The sequence below is a fragment of the Homalodisca vitripennis genome, chromosome 6 (genome assembly GCF_021130785.1).
Source record: "Homalodisca vitripennis isolate AUS2020 chromosome 6, UT_GWSS_2.1, whole genome shotgun sequence".
In the NCBI taxonomy this organism is placed as follows: Eukaryota; Metazoa; Arthropoda; class Insecta; order Hemiptera; family Cicadellidae; genus Homalodisca; species Homalodisca vitripennis.
The window spans coordinates 110583888-110607220 of NC_060212.1; the positions used below are offsets into that span (position 1 = coordinate 110583888).

Consider the following 23333-nt stretch of genomic DNA (forward strand, 5'->3'; position numbering starts at 1 on the left):
ATTACCGCGCCCTCAGCTGAACAAAGCGGGAAGGAGAGAAAGACTTTCCTTCGGGCATTTGTCACCAGTTCGCTCGCTCGGCTGACAGGAAGTAAATAACTCGAGAGGCGACACTGCAGACAGACACCTGTCCTCGGCTTACCTCACACGCATAATAACACTGTACTCGTACGGTACATGTTTGGTCAGCCTGCCCGACCCGGCACACGCGCTCTGGGCTTTCACTTCCCCGCACTCCGCCACCACCTACACCACTACTGGACTGACATCTGACTGCATTTACCGAAATAATAACGTCGCTCTCCGACCAGATTTCATAATCAATTAAATGGTTGCATCGTTAGAAGCTCAGCGTAATGTTGACGTTATAATATTGCGGTAGGTACTTTGAATTTTTCTCAAGTGGAACACACTTTATATGCTGTATGTAAATATAGAATTATGTATCACCCTTTATTATCTTACACATTTCTAACCCAAAATTGACACACTTCCTTTTAAATTAAGAATGCTTTGTTAAAGTCTATAAATAATAAAAGAATGTCGTTCGAAACACAGCTAAACTAACTGTAACTAATGACAACATGGGAAACTTCGCTCTTTAGTCTTTTGATCCAAAAACCAATAGAATTCTTCATTGGGCAAGAGGAACCTATGTGCCAAGTTCCTTATATCTTTTAATAATAAATTATCCCACACGTGAATGGATGTGCAAAATTCATACAACACAAATCAATTCAAAACTCGTCTAAAGCGCCTATTGGTGTTCTACCATTGCAATATCTGTTTATTTTTAAAACCCTTAGGCTGTTTTACACTAGAAGTGGTAATTTAGGAACAACGGGCCTAAATTATCCTACCAGAAGCATAGACCGGCGAATGTTCAGAACATTTAAGTCAACAAGTCAATACTAAAGCATTCTTTTCTTTAAATTGGCCCAAATATTTTTAATCAATTGCCTTATAACGTTAAAATATCTATGAATGTTAGAGAATTTTGTAGTAAATTAAGAACGCTGTTGTTATCACAAGAGAACTGTAACTCATTTTCATCACCTTGGACTTCAAACCGATCGTTTATGATAACATTCAACCGACGCGACTCCTTATCACACACACACACACACACCTCATCAAGCAAGTCGCGGATCGAAGAGCTATTTTGACACGCACACCGAGGTAAACAGTGAGGTTGCATCACCGCGTTGCGGTTGCACGGACGTTGCACAATGGGTCAAAATGCCAGCGAAGCTGTTCCTCCAACTCCAGGGGCATTACGCGTCTTCGCCGTCAACACTGGCTGCAACTTTTTGTCGTTTGAGTCTTTACTCGTTCACCTTTGGTCAGTTAAGTTTAGCCCCTAACGGAGATCCTATTGGTTTAACGTAAGCGATATTTATCACTCGTGAGAAAAAAATCAGTTCTGTTTGTCTGTCTATCCGTCAGCACGATATCTAGAAAAAGAATTGACATTTAGATTAGAAATTGTGCATGAATCTGTATCATTTCTTTTATAACCAAGTTTTTTCCAAAGTTCGCCTGTTCCAAAGTTAAAATACTCGTACAAAGCCTAAAAGTAGATCATTGAACCAAACCAAATACTCATTGAATCGTTATAATATTTTCAAAACCACAAAATGGTCTTGAAATTATTGACCAAATCGTGTAATAACCATTGCCATAACCTTTGAGAAGTACGTTTCATTGACCAGACATTTCCGCTGACCTTTCCTCGCTTGTAAGAGCATACATTCCTTGTAAAGGGAGAAATGACAAGAGGATCTACAGTTATGCTGCTGGAGCACACAATAGGAGCGGACTGTAGACAGAATCTCCAGGAGCACACAAATAGCAGTATGGGTTCTTTTGTTGAATGATTAGCATATTGTTGGCTCAAGAAATGTATTTCTGTTCATCTGTCTGTCTGTCAACAGACATGTATCATAGCACATATATCAAAAACGAACTATTCTAGAGACTTGAAATTTTGCTTGAATTCCAATACTATAGCAGAAGCACTGAGTTCGATTATGGTGCGTGTCACTCCTGGGATTTAGCTAAGCGTTCGCAAAAATGGGTTTACATCGGTATAATGGGTAGCCATGATGGATGGCAACGAGAAAATAGCAGAAGTTAAATTAAATTAAATTAATTAAATTTTGTATGAAAGTTCATTTCTGCATGAAATCGTAAAAGATGGTGCATGCCCAACCATAGAATTTTTGTTATGGAAGGCTGAAACAATTTCTCTTTTGTCTGCCGCGGGAATGTAGACATTTGTTTCCTGCGTGGTTGCCTGTCTCTGTGCAGGACATCTTGAGAATAAAATGAGCTATAGATTAGATAACCTCATCGAAGCCTGTTACGCGACACATGGTGTGCAGTACTCGTACTTTATAGATGAGTTTGTATCACAAATAAATTTAATAACGTATTGGCTTTAACAAATAATGTGATGTAATTTTCTAAAATGTTGGGGTGTCCTAATTTGTCAGTGGATTTTCCTATTGATGAAAGAGCTGAATTAAAAAGTGAAACTAAAGCAATACATTGCAGACCGATTACGTTATCTGTGCGTGCCTCGGGTGTATAAATAAATAGATTCAGTTCCGATCGACGCCATGCATACCACCTAGGCCGTGCTCACCATAATGGGAAAATCTTGCACAGCAAATTCTTTCCCATAATATACGAGGTGTTCATTTGAACTGTGCCACCATTGATACATCAAAAACGACTAATGAAATAGTGAAAGTTATAATGAAATAGAATTTTAATGTTTGGCCGCCATTTTGAAATATTTGTTATGGAATAATTTATATTCACTTGCAGTTTTAAATATAAAACATTTCAAAACGTTTAACACAGATTGTGAGTTTTTTCTTAATAATTTACAAAATATTATAAAAAACTAATATATTTTTTGATGCGTATTAATTATATATTTAAAATGAGACAGATCCCAGCATTATATGACTGAAAATAAAGGTGAAACACTGCATATGTTAATTTGGGGAGGGAGGGGGAGCTCAAGGTCAGTTGACTACAGACGGCTCTTCTAAGTTTCAAAATATGTATAGGTGTACGTCAGCTATTGAACAACAATAAGAGAAAGTAGGAAAGGTTTTTAAATCTCGTATCATTTACCTAAATTTTGCCTTAACTCATGAGTACTTAATTCTAGTATTAATAACATCTAACTTGGAATTTGGACGGAGTCTTTTAAAGTCTTGTGTTTATGTGAGTTAACTAAAGATCCCAAAAAACGTCCGACTATCCCTTAGGAAAATCCCAGAAACGAACAAGTTGCCTGAAAACAACAATTAAACGTCACAATAATGAGGTACAGAGGTTGTCGATCCTTGATTCGCCATTACGTGAACAATGTGGGAACCCCGACAGTCGTGCACCCGAAGAAGCTTGCAGACCAGCGATTTCGAAACGTCGCAGGGAAATGAAAGTCAAGACGTGATGGTGAATCGTGAAGTCGAAAATCAGGCAATTCCTAAATCTAGCTTACTAGGTTACCGGCTCATTGTTTCCACATTATCCGTGCAGTACGTAATGAGTGCTGCTTACTGAGTAGAGTAGAACAAAAATATTTGCGTAATATTAAACCATCCTTATTATATGCCTTTAATTTGGTTCAATCTTGAATCGATTTCAATCACTAAACCTAAACAAATGACGTTAAGATGAGTTTATTAATGGAAGTTTAACGCAAATTGTGATTGACCTGTCTAATATAATATTTGAATGTTGAGATTAGCTCCAGTTCACCTTCCTTTTATCGCAGCGTCTCGTATCTGACGCTATCTCAAACTGATTCCTGGAATCTGGTCAGAAGATCCAAAGAGATTCGGCAACGAAGAAGCTCAAAACTAATCTTCCTACAATAGCTAGGTTAAGTGTAATATAATATACTGATAGGAGCTAATTCTACAAAATAGGTATAAAGACCCAGTGTAAGGATTGTTAAACCTTTAAAATAAGAATATGTAGGTCTCAGAAATCTATCCGCATACAATATCCCGAGAAAACTTCCATTTTCTGTAACAATATACATGCAATTGTTAAATTTAAAATAGAGTTTATGAGCAATATTGTTGACAACGAGTAAAATACGTCGTAAACAAAACGTGAAAACGTTTACTGTTGTGAGTGGCCATGAAAGGTGTACATTTTATTTTATGAGATTAAGTAGTAATAAGGACAAAGATTTTAGTTGATGGAGTTTCTTAATACGATCAACATAGATATGCAAAGGTGAGGCCGATTTTTGATCTGGCTTTCTTGAATGGAACGACCGTGAAAAAATATGGGGTCCAAATTAGGACGAGTGGTAGGCTTATAAAGGGGACTGTTCTTAAGCCAAACCTAAATGGGCAAGGACGCGGAAAATCCTTCTTGTACGTCCTTGGAATGACACAAGTCAATTTGTATGGTCCAAACCTTGTGAGGAGATCATCCTCGCGGAATTGGAAAAGTGGAAAATGAGTTTAAACTGTCGTTTGTTCTATTAATAGGCCGTGGCCCATATATGGCACTGTACTATCAGGGTGCTGTGTTAGGCAGTATCAGATAACCTCTGTCTTTTCGAGCATAAATAGCTATATTTCGCCTTTCACGGGTTTTATCTAAAAAAAATCGATATTTAACATAATTTTTAAATATTTCTGCTGTTGTGATAACATTTTTTGAGCTTCTATCAGCACACCGTATATTACTAACGAGTCGTTTAAAGGGCTGTGCTATAGTTGTATACAACATTTCAAATCCATGGCTCATTGTACCCTCGAGATGTCTTGCGGAAAGAAATATATAGACAGACAATTAATTATACACAAAAGATTTTAAATCCTTCCGGCAAACAATAGAGAAATTGTGCCAGTTTACAGAGTGATAGGCTTGACACTCAATTATATGCTATGCCATGCACCATTGTAGAACTCATTCCAGTCTGTGTAAAAATGAAGTTTCATGCAACATTTAAAGATAAAATCTTTTCCGAGATATATTCATTGGATTATATTTTATAATGCTACTACAGCGAAAGAATACACTGAAATAAAATATTGTTAAAATTTACTTTCGACACGATTATTCCCCTTTTACTGTATGATCAAACTACATAACATATCTTAATATACCTTATGATTATACTCAGCTTGTTTACAAATTATTTATTCTAATTTCTCGTTGCCATCATGGTTGCCTATAAGACCATTGTAAACATATTTGCTAACGCTCGCCAAATCTAGTGGAGAGACAAGCACCATAAACAAACTCAGTGTTTCTTCTATAGAATTTGAGCTCAAGAAAAATGTCAACTCTCTAGAATAGTCCGTTTTTTGAGATACGTGCAGGCAGACAGACAGATGAACAGAAATGAATTTGTCAAACTCCTCGAGTGACGGGCATTACTGACGCTCAGCCAACAATATGCTAATCATTCAACAAAAGAACCCACATTTCTATTTGTGTGCTCCTGGAGATTCTGCCTACAGTCCGCTCCTATTGTGTGCTCCAGCAGCATAACTGTAGATCCTCTTGTCATTTCTCCCTTTACAAGGAATGTATGCTCTTACAAGCGAGGAAAGGTCAGCAGAAATGCCTGGACGATGAAAGTTGCCCAAATGATGAAAGATGAGCTACAAATCTGTCAGTAGTTGTCGGAGCGAAAGTCGTGCTTTGAACGATGAAGTGGCCCGTCGTTATAAAAGATTTTATCGGTACTTCTCAAAGGTTATGGCAATGGTCATTACACGATTTGGTCAATAATTTCAATACCATTTTGCGGTTTTGAAAAAAATTATATTGATTAATTAGTATTTGGTATGGTCCAACGATCTATTTTTGGGCTGTGTATGAGTATTTTAAAATTGGGACTTTGGGCAAATCTTTGTCAAATTCACAACTGCCAAATAAAATCATTTTATCGTTTAATGTACACAAACTAATACTATAATATAAACTTCAAGAATTAAATACAAATATATTCACGTTTTGTTCTACAATTTAGATTTTACATCGTAATGACCGAGTAGAACTACGTAAACATGACGTGTTTAAACCAGAATTTCGAATTCAGTTTGAACTAGGTACACAAACGTTGATGTTTAAGTACAGTCGTATGGCAATACTAGTGTCTGTAGCTCAAGGGTTTTCAACTAAGGGACCATTTCAACTTGGTTGTATGGGGGTATGAATGAACTGTCCTCATAATTCCCAAGACTTCACAAATTCTGTGTCCTTTGCCTTTTTAAACAGAAACGTGAGGCATTCTGAGCTTCAGATCCTCTTGGAGACTCGGGTTGTTGATTACGTTTGCAAGGGGTATCAGGCCTTACATCAGCAACATTGCTAGAAATTTAAAATTAGTGCTGTCCTGTGGAAAGTAAACTACGAGGGTCGTTCAAAGAAAAAGACAGAAAAACAAGCCGTTCTAACAGTACAATTCGGGAAGTTCTTCAAAATAAGCATTCGTTTGCTCAATAATCTCCTCATTTGAAGTGAACCATGGTCCGCCAAGCCATTTTTCCAAATTCGAAAACAGGAAAAGGTTACTGTTAGCTAAATCTGGTAAATACGGTGGATGTTGCAACGTTTCGAACTTCAATTCAGTCATTTCGGCCGCCGACCACACGATTGTTCTTATTGTCCTCGGTTAGCAAACGGAGCACCTATCTCGCGAATATTTTGTTGTTTTAACATTTTTATGCATAACTGAAGCGATTGTACCTTGTGCAACTATTTCGTCCACTTTAATTCGTCGATCACTCAAAATCATTTCCCAGATTCTTTCAATCATTTCGGGAGCAGACACTTCCACTGATCGTCACCATCGATGTTCATCATTTATAGATGAACGGTCCTCCTTTATCCAATTGCAAACTGTTGCTAACACAGGAGCAGATGTGCCATGAACTGCATTTGATTTCTTTCGGTGTCAAGTCTTTCAAATAAACACGTTTTATCACTTTTCAAACAAATACAAGCTGTTCACTTCAATCATCAATAGCAACGAAACTACGCGATGGATCGAACTGAAATTTTGACAGCTGTCTAGTCAATATTGTTGCTTACGAACAAATTTGTTTTTTAATCCTAATAGCACTATCTCTAGGATTTTATAAGGACTTATTGCTCTCTCTTAGCAATATGATGACGCGGTAAATCGCTACCAAGAAGAAGGTGAGGATTTGAGGAAGAAAGCAATCTTGGTGGTTTGACAAAGGAGAAGAATAGCTCTGAGAATGACGTAATGCGTGATGCACTGTTTGCATAACCTGGTGTTGGACAGACAGACAGACGATCACGTGACCCCTAGTCACGAGACGTACCACCGCTCCACTTGCCCAAGGCCACCGTAATCGCGACCACATTAATCCTAATGGTTAATCTTCATCACTCGCTTGCTCAAGGCGTACAATTGAATGCACTTTCACTATCTCGGCAGCGTGTTCCCCACCGGAATAGCCGATAACGGCCGTCGTTGCCGCTACGCTGCGCGTAAGATATCGTTCGCTGGCGTTTGGGAATTGCTAATGGCTTCATCTTCTTTACGCTCATGAGTGAATATTTGATAAGACCCCGCGTGATCCATTAAGGACCCCGTCTAAATGGTAAAGCCCTAATGGTTTCGTACAACCACCGCATATTTAATGGACTTCTATGACGTAAACACTCCTTAACTATATTTATACTACAATGCTATACACTACGATTACGACTCACTTTATCTTTGTTTAATAGGCCGATTGAAAATGTTTCCGCTTTAATTATAATTGGCCGAGAGTTAGCGAATTATTTTATGATTGTCCTCATGTCTATTCAAACTTATGTGCCAAATTTGGTTTCTTTAGTTTAACTAATTTTATAGTTAATATTTTTTTATAAACATACAAAATGGCGGCTAACTGTTAAAGGAGACATTTCTCGACTTATGTTTATATGACATTTTTTTTGTTAAAAATTATGAGTACTATTATCCACATAAGTTTGTAACACCCCTTTGTGAACACCCTGTATACCTGAGCAGCTGTGATGATCATATTGTCTTCATTAAACAGCGTCAAATGTGTTAGTACATTACATACAGGTTATAAAAATACAATGTCTCGGCACCTAAAAAAAGTTAAAATCAATATTTTCGTTTCTATTTACTTATCTTACTCTATGTTCAATGCGTTTAGTTATAAAAGACGCTAATTTTTAAAAGTAGCCTAAATATCATAATTGAAGAATTATTAGAAGGAATGTATATTGCGTCATGTTTTTTTAATAAACATAATTTATATGAACATTAGAAAATTTTATTGCTCTAAACTTTTAACATGCTGTACTACCTAGCATCTTGATTTTCCTATAAGAACTATGTGAAATACCAAACATGTTTGCACCTTTATTTGTGGTCATAGATCATTTTAAAGGTATAATTAGTACGTCCGAACTCTTTTTAGTTTTTTGCATTTAACAAAATAAAGTAAAAAGCATTTGGCTGCATGTGAATAGCATTTTTAAAATAGACATATCTTGTCTGCGTCCAAAACTAAGATCATAAAATTGTTTTAGGCTTAACATTATTTTTATGGGATAAACTCAGGGTTATTCACTACAGCCTGCTCTTAAGAGCCAGCTTTAATGGCGGGCATCTTAAGGTTAGCACTATTAGAACCAAGAACGTAAATAGGAAAAAAATTGGGAAGTGTGTCCAGACAACTGATATTTTCCCGTAGTGGACACAGTAAGGTCCCATTTTGTTCCATAAAAAGTTCTTGACCCGTTCCTTTGTCGAGAACGATCTTTCAGCATTACATGTCAGTAATACTGAGTTATTTAAATATGTTACCTAAAAAAAGTAATTGAAAATTTGGGGGGTGGTCCGGACCCCTTGGACCCCTTGCTGGCTACGTCCTTGATTATAACAATATTAAACTTATACACTTTTACGGTCTTGTTTTTAGTCGTAGACTTATTGAAGATGTCCCATTTTAAAGCTATTGTCTTCACGCACCCAAAACCGCTTTTATTTTATTAATTATTCATAACAAAATCTCAAACTTGTGTGTACTTCATTATTTAAATACTAAAAAGTGTAAACTTTACAAGGAAAACTAAAAAGTATTTAGTTTCGTATCTTCAAAATGAGACATCTCCTATAACTTTATGATAAAAAATAACTCCGTAAAATTGCATGAGGTTTAACATAATTTTCTTATGGGGACAAATCGTACGCCGTTCACTAAAGTTGGCTCTTAACCCCATATTATGTATGATCAATTACGAAGTTTTATTATTTAAATGACGAATTTGAACTATCAGCGCTCAAAGAGCGCCTTCCGATCCATATCTGCAATTTCTGAACTGCTTGTATTTTGCGTGTTAGGACAAATGCAGGAGTCTGGAGATAAAAAAAATTGAAAGTAACAAAAATTTTAATTTAAATAAATTATACTGTTAATTAAAAAATGTTATACTGCAGGAAACAGTAACTCATTTCATAAGAAACTTTGGGATTAAGTAGTCTTAGCTTGTGTCAATCTTTGGGATTACGGAGAGTACAATAATATTTAGAAACTCGAAATTAAAATTGCGGAATCTAGGGTACACCTAATATTAACAAAGAAAAATTACAGTTATTTCATTGAAATCTGGTAGATTCTTTATGTTATATTTCACTTTAAAATATTATACCCAACGTTTCTTTTGTCTCTCAAAATAATATACCTTTAGTCTAACTCCAGAACAGGAGATAATGTTTATTAATCTACTATTCTTAAGGATTGAATTTCTCAAGTAGAAACAACATAAAATTTATTTTAATTGTTAGTTATTTGAAAAGGAATTGATGTAGAAGTTTTTTCCAGGTTTTTTATACATTAACATGACGATTTAGAAATTAACTTAAAGTCATCAAATAAAAACTGTATACTATTATATTCTAAACAGGTATTTCTCTTCCAATGTTGTCAATATAAGATTTGCATCAATCAGTAGGAACACGGAATATAGTAAAAATGTAGCATCACAATTTGCAACATCCTTATACCATAATCATAATCTGTTTGTAAAACATCCACATATTCTTTATTATAAACAACTTTCTCTCTTGACTGTTTACAGAAGACAGTCCGTATTCCATAACTATAATGAAGGAAATCCGTATATTTATTAATACATATTCTTTGTTTTTGATAATAAGAGAGTTTTGAAGTAAACATAATTTTGCCAGACATTTGTTACTGTTCAGTGGTATAAGAGATTTACTACGTTTCGAAATTTGTCATCTGATCTCTTTCTCAGGTGAATAATTAATCTAACACAATATTATAATTTAGGTTGAAAACCAGAATTCAATCTTATTACTTTATTTTAACCTATATCGTAGTTGTGTATTAGAATAATTATGCACCTAAGAAGATCAGATTCGAGACCTCGAAGCGTAATATATACTTTGTTTGAAGTTTATTTTTGACGATGGAAGGATTGTGACGGAAACAGGATTTTGCGGATATTTACCATCGTTCAGTGAAATAAAAAATCAGTAACACTGCGTTTCGAGATCTGCAATCTGATCTCTTCTTCAGATAAATAACTAACCCAATAAATAATTACAAACTAGGTTAAAATAAACAAATCATATCAAAGCGTTCTGACACGCCTAAGTCAGGAATCACAACCACAATGTTGTGTGTCAACTTCACTAACTCTAAAACATGTACTTAATAAAAAACTATACACAACACTAATCATTACAACTGAAAACAGAATTCAGGTCACAGTACGTCTGCATTCTTCTACCTACGACTGACCAGAGTCCAATAGCAAATGGCGATCATCACGGCATAAACAAGATGGCGGCAATAAAAATGAAGGGGGACATGAATTGGCCTTTTTTAATTATTATTATCATTTTCGTTCATGCTAGATGAACTTCTTAAAACGGTATGTGACTCCGCATTGGTTTAATCCAAATATCTAATCCGTTTGATAATAGATACTCTTTCAATATTGTACAATTATGATTTTGACCTTTGTCTTCTCAATACCCAATGACTTCAGGAATCAGGGCTTGCATGATGAGTAACAATTTGTCTTTTCCACAGGGCCGAAGGAGTTCTTCTACAACGGCCGCAACTACTTCTTCAGCGGACACCTGCCGCAGTACCGCAACACTCGCGTGGACTGGCTGGACGCCAGGAACATCTGCCGCGAGTACTGCATGGACCTTGTCTCCATGGAGTCCCAGGAGGAGAACAATCTCATCTTTAGGCTCATACAGCAGAGTGAGTTCTTAGATTGGTCTACCGAGGGCTTTGAAATACTGGAACGATGTTTGCTTATAGCATATAACAGATAATACGTCTAACACTGATGTAGATTGACACAAAATATGTCCAAAGTACTTTTTTGTTTGTTTCTTTCTCTTAGGACAAGATGCTTATAAACTGCACTTAGTCCTATAAGAACCTTGGCGTTGCTTCCGGAGTGATAGGATATTCAGGATGGGTAAGGTTAGGAGGTACGGGCCGCCTCCTATCGAGATCCACGAGGAAGAATTAGGGCACTAATCTCAAAGTTATGTCCCCCCGGAAGAAGGGGAGGACATTTCTGAACCAGCCTCTCCAGTTAAAGCAGGAAGGGGGGTGGCACACCCTTGTTGAGGCTATCAAGAACTTCTGATAGTTAGGAAACGAACCCCACCAAGTACAACACTCATCTCCCGCAGTAGATTAAACCTATCAAATTACCCTTGGACCCTCAGAATCTCGACATTTGCGGTTAGTTATGTATCGCTCCTGGACATCCATAAGGTTACCCAGATATAAGTGGCACATCGGTTTTTTCCCAAAGCACTTAATTGTAGGTTAAGACATTTTATTTCAGCAAGGAAAGAGGCAATCTAGTCGTGGGTGTACCCAGAATAGGGCGGGAGCAACTACCCCCCCCCATCCAAAAAAGTAAAAATTATGATATGCTTATAAGATGAAAGTACAAAACGAAAACAGGTGAGGCTGCGGACATTAATCTGGTATTTACCACACTGCAGTGGTGTAACTAAAGTGGCATCAGGGGGATAGAACCTCCCCCCTCAAAAGTCTTAAAAATATAGAGCTAACAACAATATGTCTTATTATAAATACAACAGTAACAGAGCTTCCCCTGATGTACTGGTGATTATTTTGGTTTTAGTCCCATAAAAACAACTTTAAATCAAAAACACTTTTTGCGTTTATTTTTGGTCATAGTATTATGGTAGGTGTATCATTAAGGGTATAATTAATACCCATTAAAACGCTGATTAAAAGTTTTTATATGTTTTATTGAACTTTCAGAAAAATCTCGAATATTTTTAGACTTCATTCCAAAAGTATATAATTTACAAGGAAAATAAAAAGGTGTTTGGATGCCTATTGATCATATCTTTAAAATGAGACATCAACCATAATTGTACGAGCTAAATAAGGGTGTGAAAGTTTTGAGGTTTAACGCTGTTTTTATGAGCTAACACACGGTGGTTTCAATACCCAGCTCCCAATGGGAATAATTTATCCCCATTACTTGCTCTAGTGTAAAAAGCAAACTTAAAATTTCTGGTAGTAGTAGCGAGACCTCTCTAACACAACCTGGGGACCAACGGCTTAAAGGTGACCCCACCAAAGGCCGGGCAGGCGGGCTGCTTGCAAGGACAGGATCGCTCAGCGGTCATCCATTCAAGCAGCAGCCACGCTCGACGTTGCTTGATATGGTTATCTTGCGATAAGCGTTGTACCCGCTACTCTACGCCACTGGCAATACATTTGGTTTGTGTTCAAAACAGTACATGTGATTAATCGTTTAACGCGTGATTCATCGTTTAACGTGTGATTCATCGTTTAAAATGTGATTCATCGTTTAACGTGTGACCCATCGTTTAATGTGTGATCGTGTCCGCAGACGACGTGCCGTACATCTGGACGAGCGGACGTCTCTGCGACTTCAAGGGCTGTGAGGGCCGTCGGGACCTGGAGCCCAAGAACCTGAATGGATGGTTCTGGTCGGCGACGCGGGTGAGGATGGCGCCTACCAACCAGATCCCTGGCGGCTGGGGCTACAACGCCTGGAGCGCCACGGGACACAAGAAAACGAGGCAGCCGGACAACGCAGAGTTCGACATCAACGGAACCAACGAGTCGTGCCTGAGCGTGCTGAACAACGTGTACAACGATGGGATCGCGTGGCACGATGTCGCCTGCTACCACGAGAAGCCCTTTGTCTGCGAGGATAGCGATGAGCTCCTCAACTATGTGGCCAGCACCAACCGCGGCATCCGACTCTAACCTCGACCAAAGTCTTCTTCTTCCTCTCCCTTCTGAACTGATTAATTATTAAATTTCCTTAGTTTTTATCTTGTGTTTTAATTTCAACCCTCTTCACTCAAACTGAAAAATATCAGTTACTTTATTATTCGGTGCAACTTAAGCTTCGATAACGGGTGTACACATCTTCTTTATCCTAAGTTACTTTTCTAGTGCCTTACCAAATTTAGTGGGTCTACACTAATTTACAAGTTTCTTGGGTAGAGACTATTCTAAAGACTTGGGCGGACTGGCCGGGAAGTACTGCATATAGCCCAGGTCACTCTGCCCACCGTTCTACCAAGTCATCCACCAGAACTGTCTCACTAACCTCTGAGACAGTTCTTGGCATCAGTTATTTTAATTGGGTGATTTTTGAACAATTTGTCATCAGACACTAATTTTATACATTCTGAGCGTTTTGTTGTATATGAATAGTTGCATCGATCATAACGTTGAAGTTAGTGTCCAACAGAACATGGCAACTAGAAAATTTTATGAAATTAGCTTTTACTATGTTAGTTTTTAAATTAATATCTGAGAAAAATTGTGCACATTAGTTTAAGTCCATACAGATTTTGAGTTCTAGAGCATTTAATAGTTTTTTACTAAAGTAAAGAGTAGTACCATCTACATATTAAATTACATTCACATAAATGGTAAGGATGAATTTCAGTTATTTACATTCATAAAAAATAATATCGGAACTAAGATCCCTAAGGGACGCCAAATTTTAATTTAATTTAAAGTAATAATTTCCAGCAATTTCTACATGTTAACTTTTATTTGTATACCAAAGCTTTGAGGAATCTTTGAAAAGATCTGGTGATTGACACAATCTAACACTTTGATGGAAGATGCCATTTGTGGATTGGGGTTTTTTCAAACCTTCAACATTACTCAAAAGTGATACAGTATAAATGTTTGACTTTTCTTGCCTGAATCCAAATTGAAATCTTGTTAATTTTTTTTATCTGTCCAGATGCCACAACTATTGATTATAAAATAATTGTTCAATACTGTTACTAAGTATATGACAAAAATAAACAAAACAATAGTTTGTAGCTTCGATAGGATCTCCATTTTTCAAAACGGAATAATCCCTTTAAGTATTTTAGAGTCTCAGCGAAAGTTCATGTTTTTATGTCAGTCACCCACCTGATGGTAACCATCCATTTTACTGAACTTTGTTAAAAGTTGTATTATAGTATTCTTTATGAGTTTGTTCATTATTCAAAATAGAGAGAACAATGAAAACATATTAAACCATAACTGTACAGATAGGTATATCAGAACCCAGATCACGAGCACTCTGAAACTAGAAAAGGTAAGAATGAAATGTTTAAATCTAAAATTTGTGTTACTAGAAGGTATTTTTAACAGTCTATCAATGCTGGTTTGAACGTAGCCATGGTGGAAGGATTAATTCAATTTTAATGTTGATTGTAGCTCCAGTTCACCTTCCTCTTAGTGCAGAGTCTACAATCTGACTGTCAAAGACTTCACTCCTAGAATCTGGAGTCATCATCTTCTTCTGAAGAGATAAAAAAAATTGGGCGACGAAGAAGCTCAAATGAACTCTTTACATCGTTTTGACATCAGATACACCTAGACTAAAAAATATAATGTACTCTAGGTGAAGAGATATTCTCATTGTCTCATCAGGTGCACAATTGAGTGCACTATGATGATTGAGACATCATCTTTAAGTACAGTGTAACAACTGAGTTTTATACACATAAAGTAGTTATGGTGGGAAGGGTTGATTCTATATGAATATTAAGTTTAGCTTCAGTTCAAGAATAGTTTTTAAAAAACCTCCATTGAGCAAAAGATTGAAAGTGCATGTATGACGGTTTTAAAAGACAAAAGTATTTCTCGACTATCCATAAATTTCAGTAACATTTTTGTACCTTTCATAAAATAAGAAATTCAGTCGAAAATTGTTGATTGTAAACATATTTTTCCACATAATACTTTTATGATTTATTGCTTTTCGGTCTTTATCATTAGTTTAAAATTGTATTTTAACTGCTTTACAATATATGTTTTTATACACATTTTTCTCTTTGTATTTCATAGCTGTTGATGCCCTAACTGGCAAAAGTGTTCTTTTATCAAAGATTCTGTGGAAGTAAAAAAAACATCTTCTTCAAAACTAAGAGATGATCAATACTCTCAATTAATTAAACTAATCACCTCAATTGTATGTGGTAGGTAGATTGTGATATGCAGCTTAGTAAATGCCAGGTTGAGCTTTTGCATATTAATATATTAAAAAGAATAAGATGAAGTGGCCAAGGTGATGCAACGGTGAAACTGCGCTAGGCTTCATCTCTGTTGGCATGGCGTGCTAGGCTATGTCATCATAATAATGATAGAGAATCATTATTGGTAAACGTGTCATTTCAAGTTCCTAGAGATGGTTTGAATGGTTAACGCAATTGTAAAGGAACATCCTATAGCATAAAATATTAAAATAATCAATTAATTCTAAATGTAATTATCCAAACGACTGTATATAGAAGCAATTAGACAGTACTTTATTCAATTACCTTCCTTACCATTACTCATTCTTAAAACAAGTACTGGTTAAATTCACCATTGTAGCAGAATTACTTTGTTTCAATCCGATTAAAAGCGTTTGGATACATATTAATTACAACTTTAATAATAATGTCTGTATTAATGAGGCGGAGTTAGCGCTATCAAACCCTCTCTACCACTCAACCTCATATTATATACAGTAAATTTACAATAGTTTAATACAATTCTGGTAAATTATTAAATATTTCTTTAACTGTAAAAAACATAAATGCTGAACCTATGCAACATTAAATAATCTTAAAGTAAAAATATATATATTTAAATTAATTCAATACTTAAAATACTAAAGAAAACTTATACATTTTATGGTGAATACAAGAAAATTCAAAATGAAGAGCAAGAAACAAAAAACATTCAATCACTCTAACTAACCGATTGACCACATGACCCCCACAGGCCCCCCAGCAGCAAACCCCTAATCTCCGCTCTGAAACGAGCATGATCCTCAATACATCTAATATCATTGGGGAGAGCGTTCCAAAGGCGGCAAGCCTGAACAGTAAAGGACCAATTAAAAATTGTTGGTCGTTCACTAATATCAGAGATAAAGTTGAAATGATCGGACAGATAAACAGGATATTTTGTTTTGAGAATTAAACATAGAATAGAAAGAATGTGGAATTTACGTAGTTGATGAAGTTTTATGAGTGAAATTGCTTAAAATATTTTGTAACATGCTCATGACGTCTGAGATTAAAAATAAATCTTATACAGTAGTTCTGAGCACGCTGGAGTCTGTCCGATTGCTCAACGGTCATGTCACTCATCACAGTAGTCAAAGTGTTGTAGTATAAGAGTCTTAATGAGTATCACCTTAATATTGACTGGGAGGTACAAGGCAAACCGCTTCAAACTGTGGATGCCAACAAAGATTCTTCTACACGTTATCGTAACTTGGTCAGTACATTTGAGATTTGTGTTCATAGTAAGTCCGAGAATTTTCAGTTTGTTTTGGTAATTTAGTTCACAACAGTTAAGTTTAAGTTTCGGTACGGTATCAAGATTAATTCAGTTTATCATTCTAGAGTTACCAACTAGCATTGCTTGCCTTTTGTTTTCATTTACTTTCAGTCCTTGTTGTATTGTTCAAATGTTAATGGCTTCAATATCCAAGTGACACAAAAGTGGCTAATTCGTTTGGTAAACAGTGAACGTATATTTGCAAATCGTCGGCATAAAGATGAAAATTTGAATGTGTTATATAATTGAAAGATTGACTTAAAGAAAACTGTTGTCACTCATGGTCTAAATTATAATGACGATTTTGAAAACACATATTCTGTCAAACACATTTGGCAAGGGCATAAAAAGTCAAACCCAATTTATCTTAGATCACTAGAACAGGCACACCAATTGGTTTTGAAGAGCAAAATTACCACATGGACTCAACATCAGGTAACTTACCCAAAAACGTCTAAATTTGAAAACAATGTATGGAAGATATATTTAGTTCCTGTCATCTGCATTTATTATTTATTCACTGTTTATTTACTTTTGTTTGTATTATGTTCCTTTATATTTTATACTATTTAAGCAGCTCAAGACGGATTTTACCGAAATATAGTGCCAGTTTTTTTTTTTTAATAATGCTATTTGTACAGTTATTTATTAAAACTTATATATATATATATATTAGTATATATACCGTAGTAGTACACTATATATACTATAGACATGTGTGGATGTTTAGTTCCATATTCTGTAACAAACAAATATTAAATAGGACATTTAATAAAACAAGAGAATATAGCAATGACTTATAGTGTTTTATTATTCAAACAATATGGTCTTTGTTTTACAAATCTATACATCACTTAAAGATTCTACAGCTCTAAAAATCAATTAAAATGTATGGAGAACTATTTCTTATCAATCTATTTATCTGTTTTTTCTTGTTATGAGATTGTATTAAGCTAACACCATAAAAGCAGAAAAACACACCTAATAATCTTTTCTAAATAAAATTATACAATATATTCATTTATACAATCTAAATTACAATTAGTTTATAAATACCAAAATGTGATATAGTTTATGAACAAAAAGGGAGTGTTCTTGGTGAAATTCAGATCTGAGTAAGCTTTTATTTCGTTAAAAAAGGGTTTATAAGTAGTGTGTGCCAGTATAAAAATGTTTTAGTATATGTTTATATGTACAACATAGTAAAGAAGTTTGTCAATCAGTAATAATAAACTTTTCAGGAATGTCATGTGTTTTTCACTTCAACCCACTGTCTAATTGTTTTCAGTTTCAAAAATATTTATTATGACTTTCCAGATATTATTTCCATTTTTTTCAACTGCACCAACTCATGATTTACTAATAATTGGCATATTTAATTGTTTTACTGTACGTTTTATTTTTCTTAGATTTGCCGTTATTAAACTAGAATTCTCTGCTACCTAAATTAGTTTATCAAAGTTTCTTTTATGCATTGCTTACAAGATAAAATTCATCTTGTTGACAAAATTTGTAAACCTAATTATTTGCTGTAATAATTAAATCCAAACTATGACAGCATTGAAACATTTAACTGCAGTAACTAATTATAACTTCTATAACAGTAAATAGTCCAATAGTGTCAAATTTACTAACAACATTTACGAAATTAATTTTGGTACATATTGAAAGTAACCACAATTACAAGCTCTGGGTTTGTGTTAACTGTACTTTGTTGTCTTGATTGAAATCCAATGAAAATGTGTGATAGGAATACGTTGGAAAAGTTAACTTAAATATTCAACTGATCTAAACATTTCTGCATGGCGAGTAAAAAAAATCAATGCTGTATGAATTATTTTCACTTCCTAATCACAACCAAACTGAAGATTTTATACAATAATTAATAATGAAAAAGTACGTTTAAAACATTCAAAACGTTTTATTAGAAAATATATACAGTATAAATGTAATTCAAAGAGTGCTTGATGGAATTATGTGTGAGTGTCCATATTAGTAAGTATCTACGTAATTGAGTGTATTTTCCACTTTCTCGAACAAAGGGAAGGGTCTGACCTTGAATTCAGGATGCATGTTGGCACCCAGAGCGCATGAAAATGCTACAGCAAACTGCTCAGAGTTGGACACCAGGTTCGTGATCCTGTCAGGAGCACAGCATTATATTAGTTTCATCCAGTTACTATTTCACTGAAGCACTTTCAACTAAAAAATTTTATGACTAAAGCGTTTAAGAAACTATAAAAAAGATCCAAAGCAAATCTAAACGATTTAATTTAACCTACTCACTTAGCTCATTTATTAATATAATGAGCAATGCAATTTTATTTTGCTCATTTTGAAAATACATTAAACCTCTTCAGCACTAACTAAAGGATAACTAAAATTTGTTTTGGACACAATAAATAGTTACGAATTAACTGGCTGTGAAACAAGCAAATATCTTAACTGATCACAAGAAGTAAATGTTTCAAGGTGAACAATAGGTCTTTTGTGAATTAACCAGATTTTAACCAAACTCCAGAACAGCTCTAAATTCTTTAAAAGGACTCTCTTCTCCAATACTAATTTCAAATTGAGTTTCATTTATTAACACTTTTTAGTTTTAATTAACATATTTAAAACATACAACATTATAAAAATGTTATAATAACATTAAACTAGTCTTCTAACTCATGCTAATTTTAAACCTTATGGCAACGGTTTTACAGTACGGTAAATACGATTATTCTTGTCTATTAGAATTAGATCATCAACTAGGGTTCAGAGAGCTAACATTGATATTTTAGGTGGTCAGGTATTTTCATATAATTCTATTGATCCGTTCTTCTCATCATTTAGCTTGTTGCCTACATAAGAATTCAGAGGGTTGACATTCTGTATTTTAGATAGTTAAGTATCTATGGACCCCAGATATTGGTTTTACAGTAAAATAAATGGATTATTTTCATTCATCAGACTATTGCCTTGAGCTCGGAAGGTCAATATTCTATATTTTAGGTTGTCAAGTATTTTCATAACCACCAAATAATGATTTTAAAGTGTAGTAATTGCAATTTTTCTCATCGGCTCATTGTCAACTGTGACCCAAAAGGTCAAGTATAAAACATGTTTTCTAGCATTACTATAAATTCTTACAAGTCCTTTAAATAGTTATTTTTAATATGGAAATAATAAACCATGTGAAATAGCACGTCCATTTTGCTTTCTAATACTATAATTCTATAACAAGCGGAGAAAATAATGATCATAACATTAGAGACTATGTACCTGTCAAATGGCAAAAGTGTTGTTCCTTCGTACAAAGTCGTGAAAACCTCAGGCATTTTCTTCTTTGAGCAAAAAGTCTGTAATCAATATCAAAACAATTAAAATTCATAAACAATATACAATATTCTTTATTTTCACATTCACCAGAATCAGAGTTAGCATCAATACATTATTTACAACTAAAATTTAAAACATTCACAAAAGCTTTTATTAGTCATTGATGATGGTGTTGTAAACAGGTTATAAACAGTTCTTTCCATGCTCTGAGTTCTCCTGGTAACATGTTGTAAAGTCTGGCATGTGTATAAGATAACCTCTTTGCAAATAGAGCTGATCTGTGCACTGGCAAAGTAAGTTCATTGCTATGTATTGTTTGACGATTATGTATATTATCACTGTTCTTCACTGCACAAACATCACTGGCCCCAAAACAGATCCTTGTGGAGCACCTCTTTTAATCCTATAGGCTTACATCTTTCAACTTTAATATTTCTTTTAAAAACTTGTTCGATGTCCAATACAACCCTCTTCCCTACAAGTAGCTTTGAAACCACTTTAGTGCTGTGCTCTTAATGCCTAATGAGTTAAATTTTGACAGTATTAATCTACGATATGACCAAGGTAGTTAAAGACTTTTCTGATCTCTAGGAAAACACTGCAAACAGTTTTTCCTTCTTCAAGGTTGTCTATGAGATTTTTTATAAGCTCTGGAAAGATTATATTTACCTTTATTATTATGTTTGTTTTATATCAAAACTACTTAAATCACACATTACCATTCTAAACACAACCCCATACCATTACTGTTTGACACGAAAACAGAGTGTTAACTATGAGATAAACTTAATGTTTGTTTTAATTTCCAAGGCTTTTCTTCGAGAGAAAGTTTTCATGGTCAATGTTTGCTTGTTTTATTTTTCTTTTCTTTTTAATCATCAAGTTATTAAACACTGCACATAAAGAGAGTACATAGAGAGTAGAGAGTAGGGAGTAGAGTAGTTGGAGTGCGGACTGACTTGTTTTTTTGTCTCTCACAAGGTACAAACAGTAGATTTCAGTTATCATTACTGCGTGATTAAACACCAAAATAGAAAACACACTACCATACAAAAGCTTAATATTTTTACATTCAATAAAAATAGTCAAAACCATTTTAACATTTACAAATTTCTTGAGATTGTATTACCAACTAACCTGAGCCAGGGCGATGAAGTAGACCTGTCTGGAGTTGAAAGGTACCCAAGGTAGTTTAGTGTCTTGTAGCTCAAGAACAGTGGAGAGTGAGAGGTTGGCAGCAGTGATGTCAGACAGGCGTTGGTTGAGAGTTAATCCAGGTTGTAACTGTCACAACAAACTCTTCATGTACCAAGAGAGACAGACTTACAGTTCTCTGTGTATGTGTGTATGGTTTATTACAGCAGGATATATTTACATGTACTCTGATATACTGTTACAGATACTGTTACATCTGAAGGTTGCATTGAAACTTTTAACATTCCAGATGACACATTGACTGCTGTGGTTCACCGGTGATTCATAGTACACTATTAGTTGAGAACCCTACCGGATTTCACTACACTTACTTTATTTTGCATATGTTTAACAGGTTTTTACTGATTAAATTGGGGATTGGTAGTGAGAAGTTAAGTTAAGTAAAATAAAGAATTTACCAATCAAAGTTAGGGCTAAGAAGCCCTTTCTAACACGTAACCCAGATCAACGGCTTAAAGGTAACTTCCAAACCACCACCAGAGGCTGGCCATGCAAGCATCTTGCAAAGGACAGGTCACTCAGCTATCACCCATTCAAAGCACATCCAGTTTCAACTTTGCTTTATTAAGTTATATCCTGATACCTGTGATATCTGATAGACTGTACCATTCGCCAGTAAATTTTAATGGCAAGGTACAGTGTAGATCTTTACGTTTGTCGTGTTTTGGAACTTTATAATTCAATATTGGTCTAAATGAATATAAACAGTGTGTGGCATGAAATCATGGGTAGCTTATGACAGTTAAAAAGTAAACACTGTAAACTCTCTAACAGAATACGATCTGGTAGTTCTACCAATTTCACTTAGAACGCTCTAATCTATCAGATGCCATAGTCTGCCATCTTTATGATTCACCAATAAACCGTATTGCAGTAAAATAATACATTTTTATGAGCCACTGGTAACTCATATTGCAATATGAGAAAGATTACAAAATTTAACAACGCAGCAAACCTATTAAGTCAGGTGATTCAAACAAATGGTTGATGAGACATTTGAACAATGCTCTCCAGCAGATGTAGGAGGACTGTAGATTACATCAAAGGATACCAACTGCAGGATAGGACTACTCTACTCACCAGGTACATATAAAACCGACTGTTTTCCTTGTGAGACTTGGTCCAGATAAATTGTGAATTACTGTTGTCCACAACAGTAGTATATGAAGGATTGGTGTCTTCAGACAGCATGATTCCGATCTTGCCTGTTGCATCAAACTTGATCCCTGTGGACAGGAGACATGAGCAAAAACTAAATTCATTGTGGTTAGTTACAGTAGGATGTAAGCCAAGTGGAAGGTTATATTGAAACTTACAACACTCCAATTAAACGTACACCAGACTTCGGATTAGCTTGGGAGGCTTCGCATTTACCACACAGCGGAGAACATCCTGGTCCGGAGAGCGATTCCCAATGGTCTGATGTTAACTTCAAATGGTCATCACATCATCTTACAGGCCAGCTTTGGTGGCACAGGGCTGTGATTCAGTTGCTCAGACTTGACACATACAGGGGATTCACAACTATGAGTCTCAAAATATATTCTAATGTTTGCTGGAGGTTGCTATGCTGTATCTGGTGAATTTGGACCCAACTCGAAAGCTACAAGTGTCTGAATTAGCTACAGGGATTAGCTCATTTTAGAAGATTTTTTTAGTGCAGAGGACTTAGACTTCCAGATTAGAATAGCAAAATCCATAACCAACATTATTTCTGAACAGCATTAGCTCTGTTTATTTTATTTCGTGTTGATTTGACGTAATTTTTAGAGTTTTAATTGATTTTTTTGGACCAAACAAGTGTTTTTTTTCTTATTTGAATTCATCATTATTTTATATATCAGGAGGATAACTTTATATTTCATTTACTTTTCAGATACCCTTACT

At 35.1% G+C, this 23333-nt stretch overlaps 2 protein-coding genes across 3 annotated transcripts in view; one reads left to right on the forward strand and one right to left on the reverse strand.

Moving 5' to 3' along the window:
- LOC124364723 overlaps positions 1-13390 on the forward strand; it is a 39690-nt gene extending 26300 nt beyond the window's left edge. Inside the window, exons 3-4 of the mRNA XM_046820418.1 lie at positions 11109-11288; positions 12940-13390. Coding sequence (XP_046676374.1) covers positions 11109-11288; positions 12940-13322 — 563 coding nt within the window. The 3' untranslated portion in view covers positions 13323-13390. The remainder of the gene's footprint in view (positions 1-11108; positions 11289-12939) is intronic.
- Positions 13391-17692: 4302 nt separating this feature from the next.
- LOC124364724 (endothelin-converting enzyme homolog) overlaps positions 17693-23333 on the reverse strand; it is a 47827-nt gene continuing 42186 nt past the window's right edge. For both annotated transcript variants that reach the window (XM_046820420.1, XM_046820419.1), the window contains 4 exons: positions 22527-22672; positions 21369-21515; positions 20175-20251; positions 17693-19047 (listed from right to left, as the gene is read on the reverse strand). In XM_046820420.1, the coding sequence (XP_046676376.1) occupies positions 18900-19047; positions 20175-20251; positions 21369-21515; positions 22527-22672 (518 nt within the window). In that variant the 3' untranslated portion in view covers positions 17693-18899. The remainder of the gene's footprint in view (positions 19048-20174; positions 20252-21368; positions 21516-22526; positions 22673-23333) is intronic.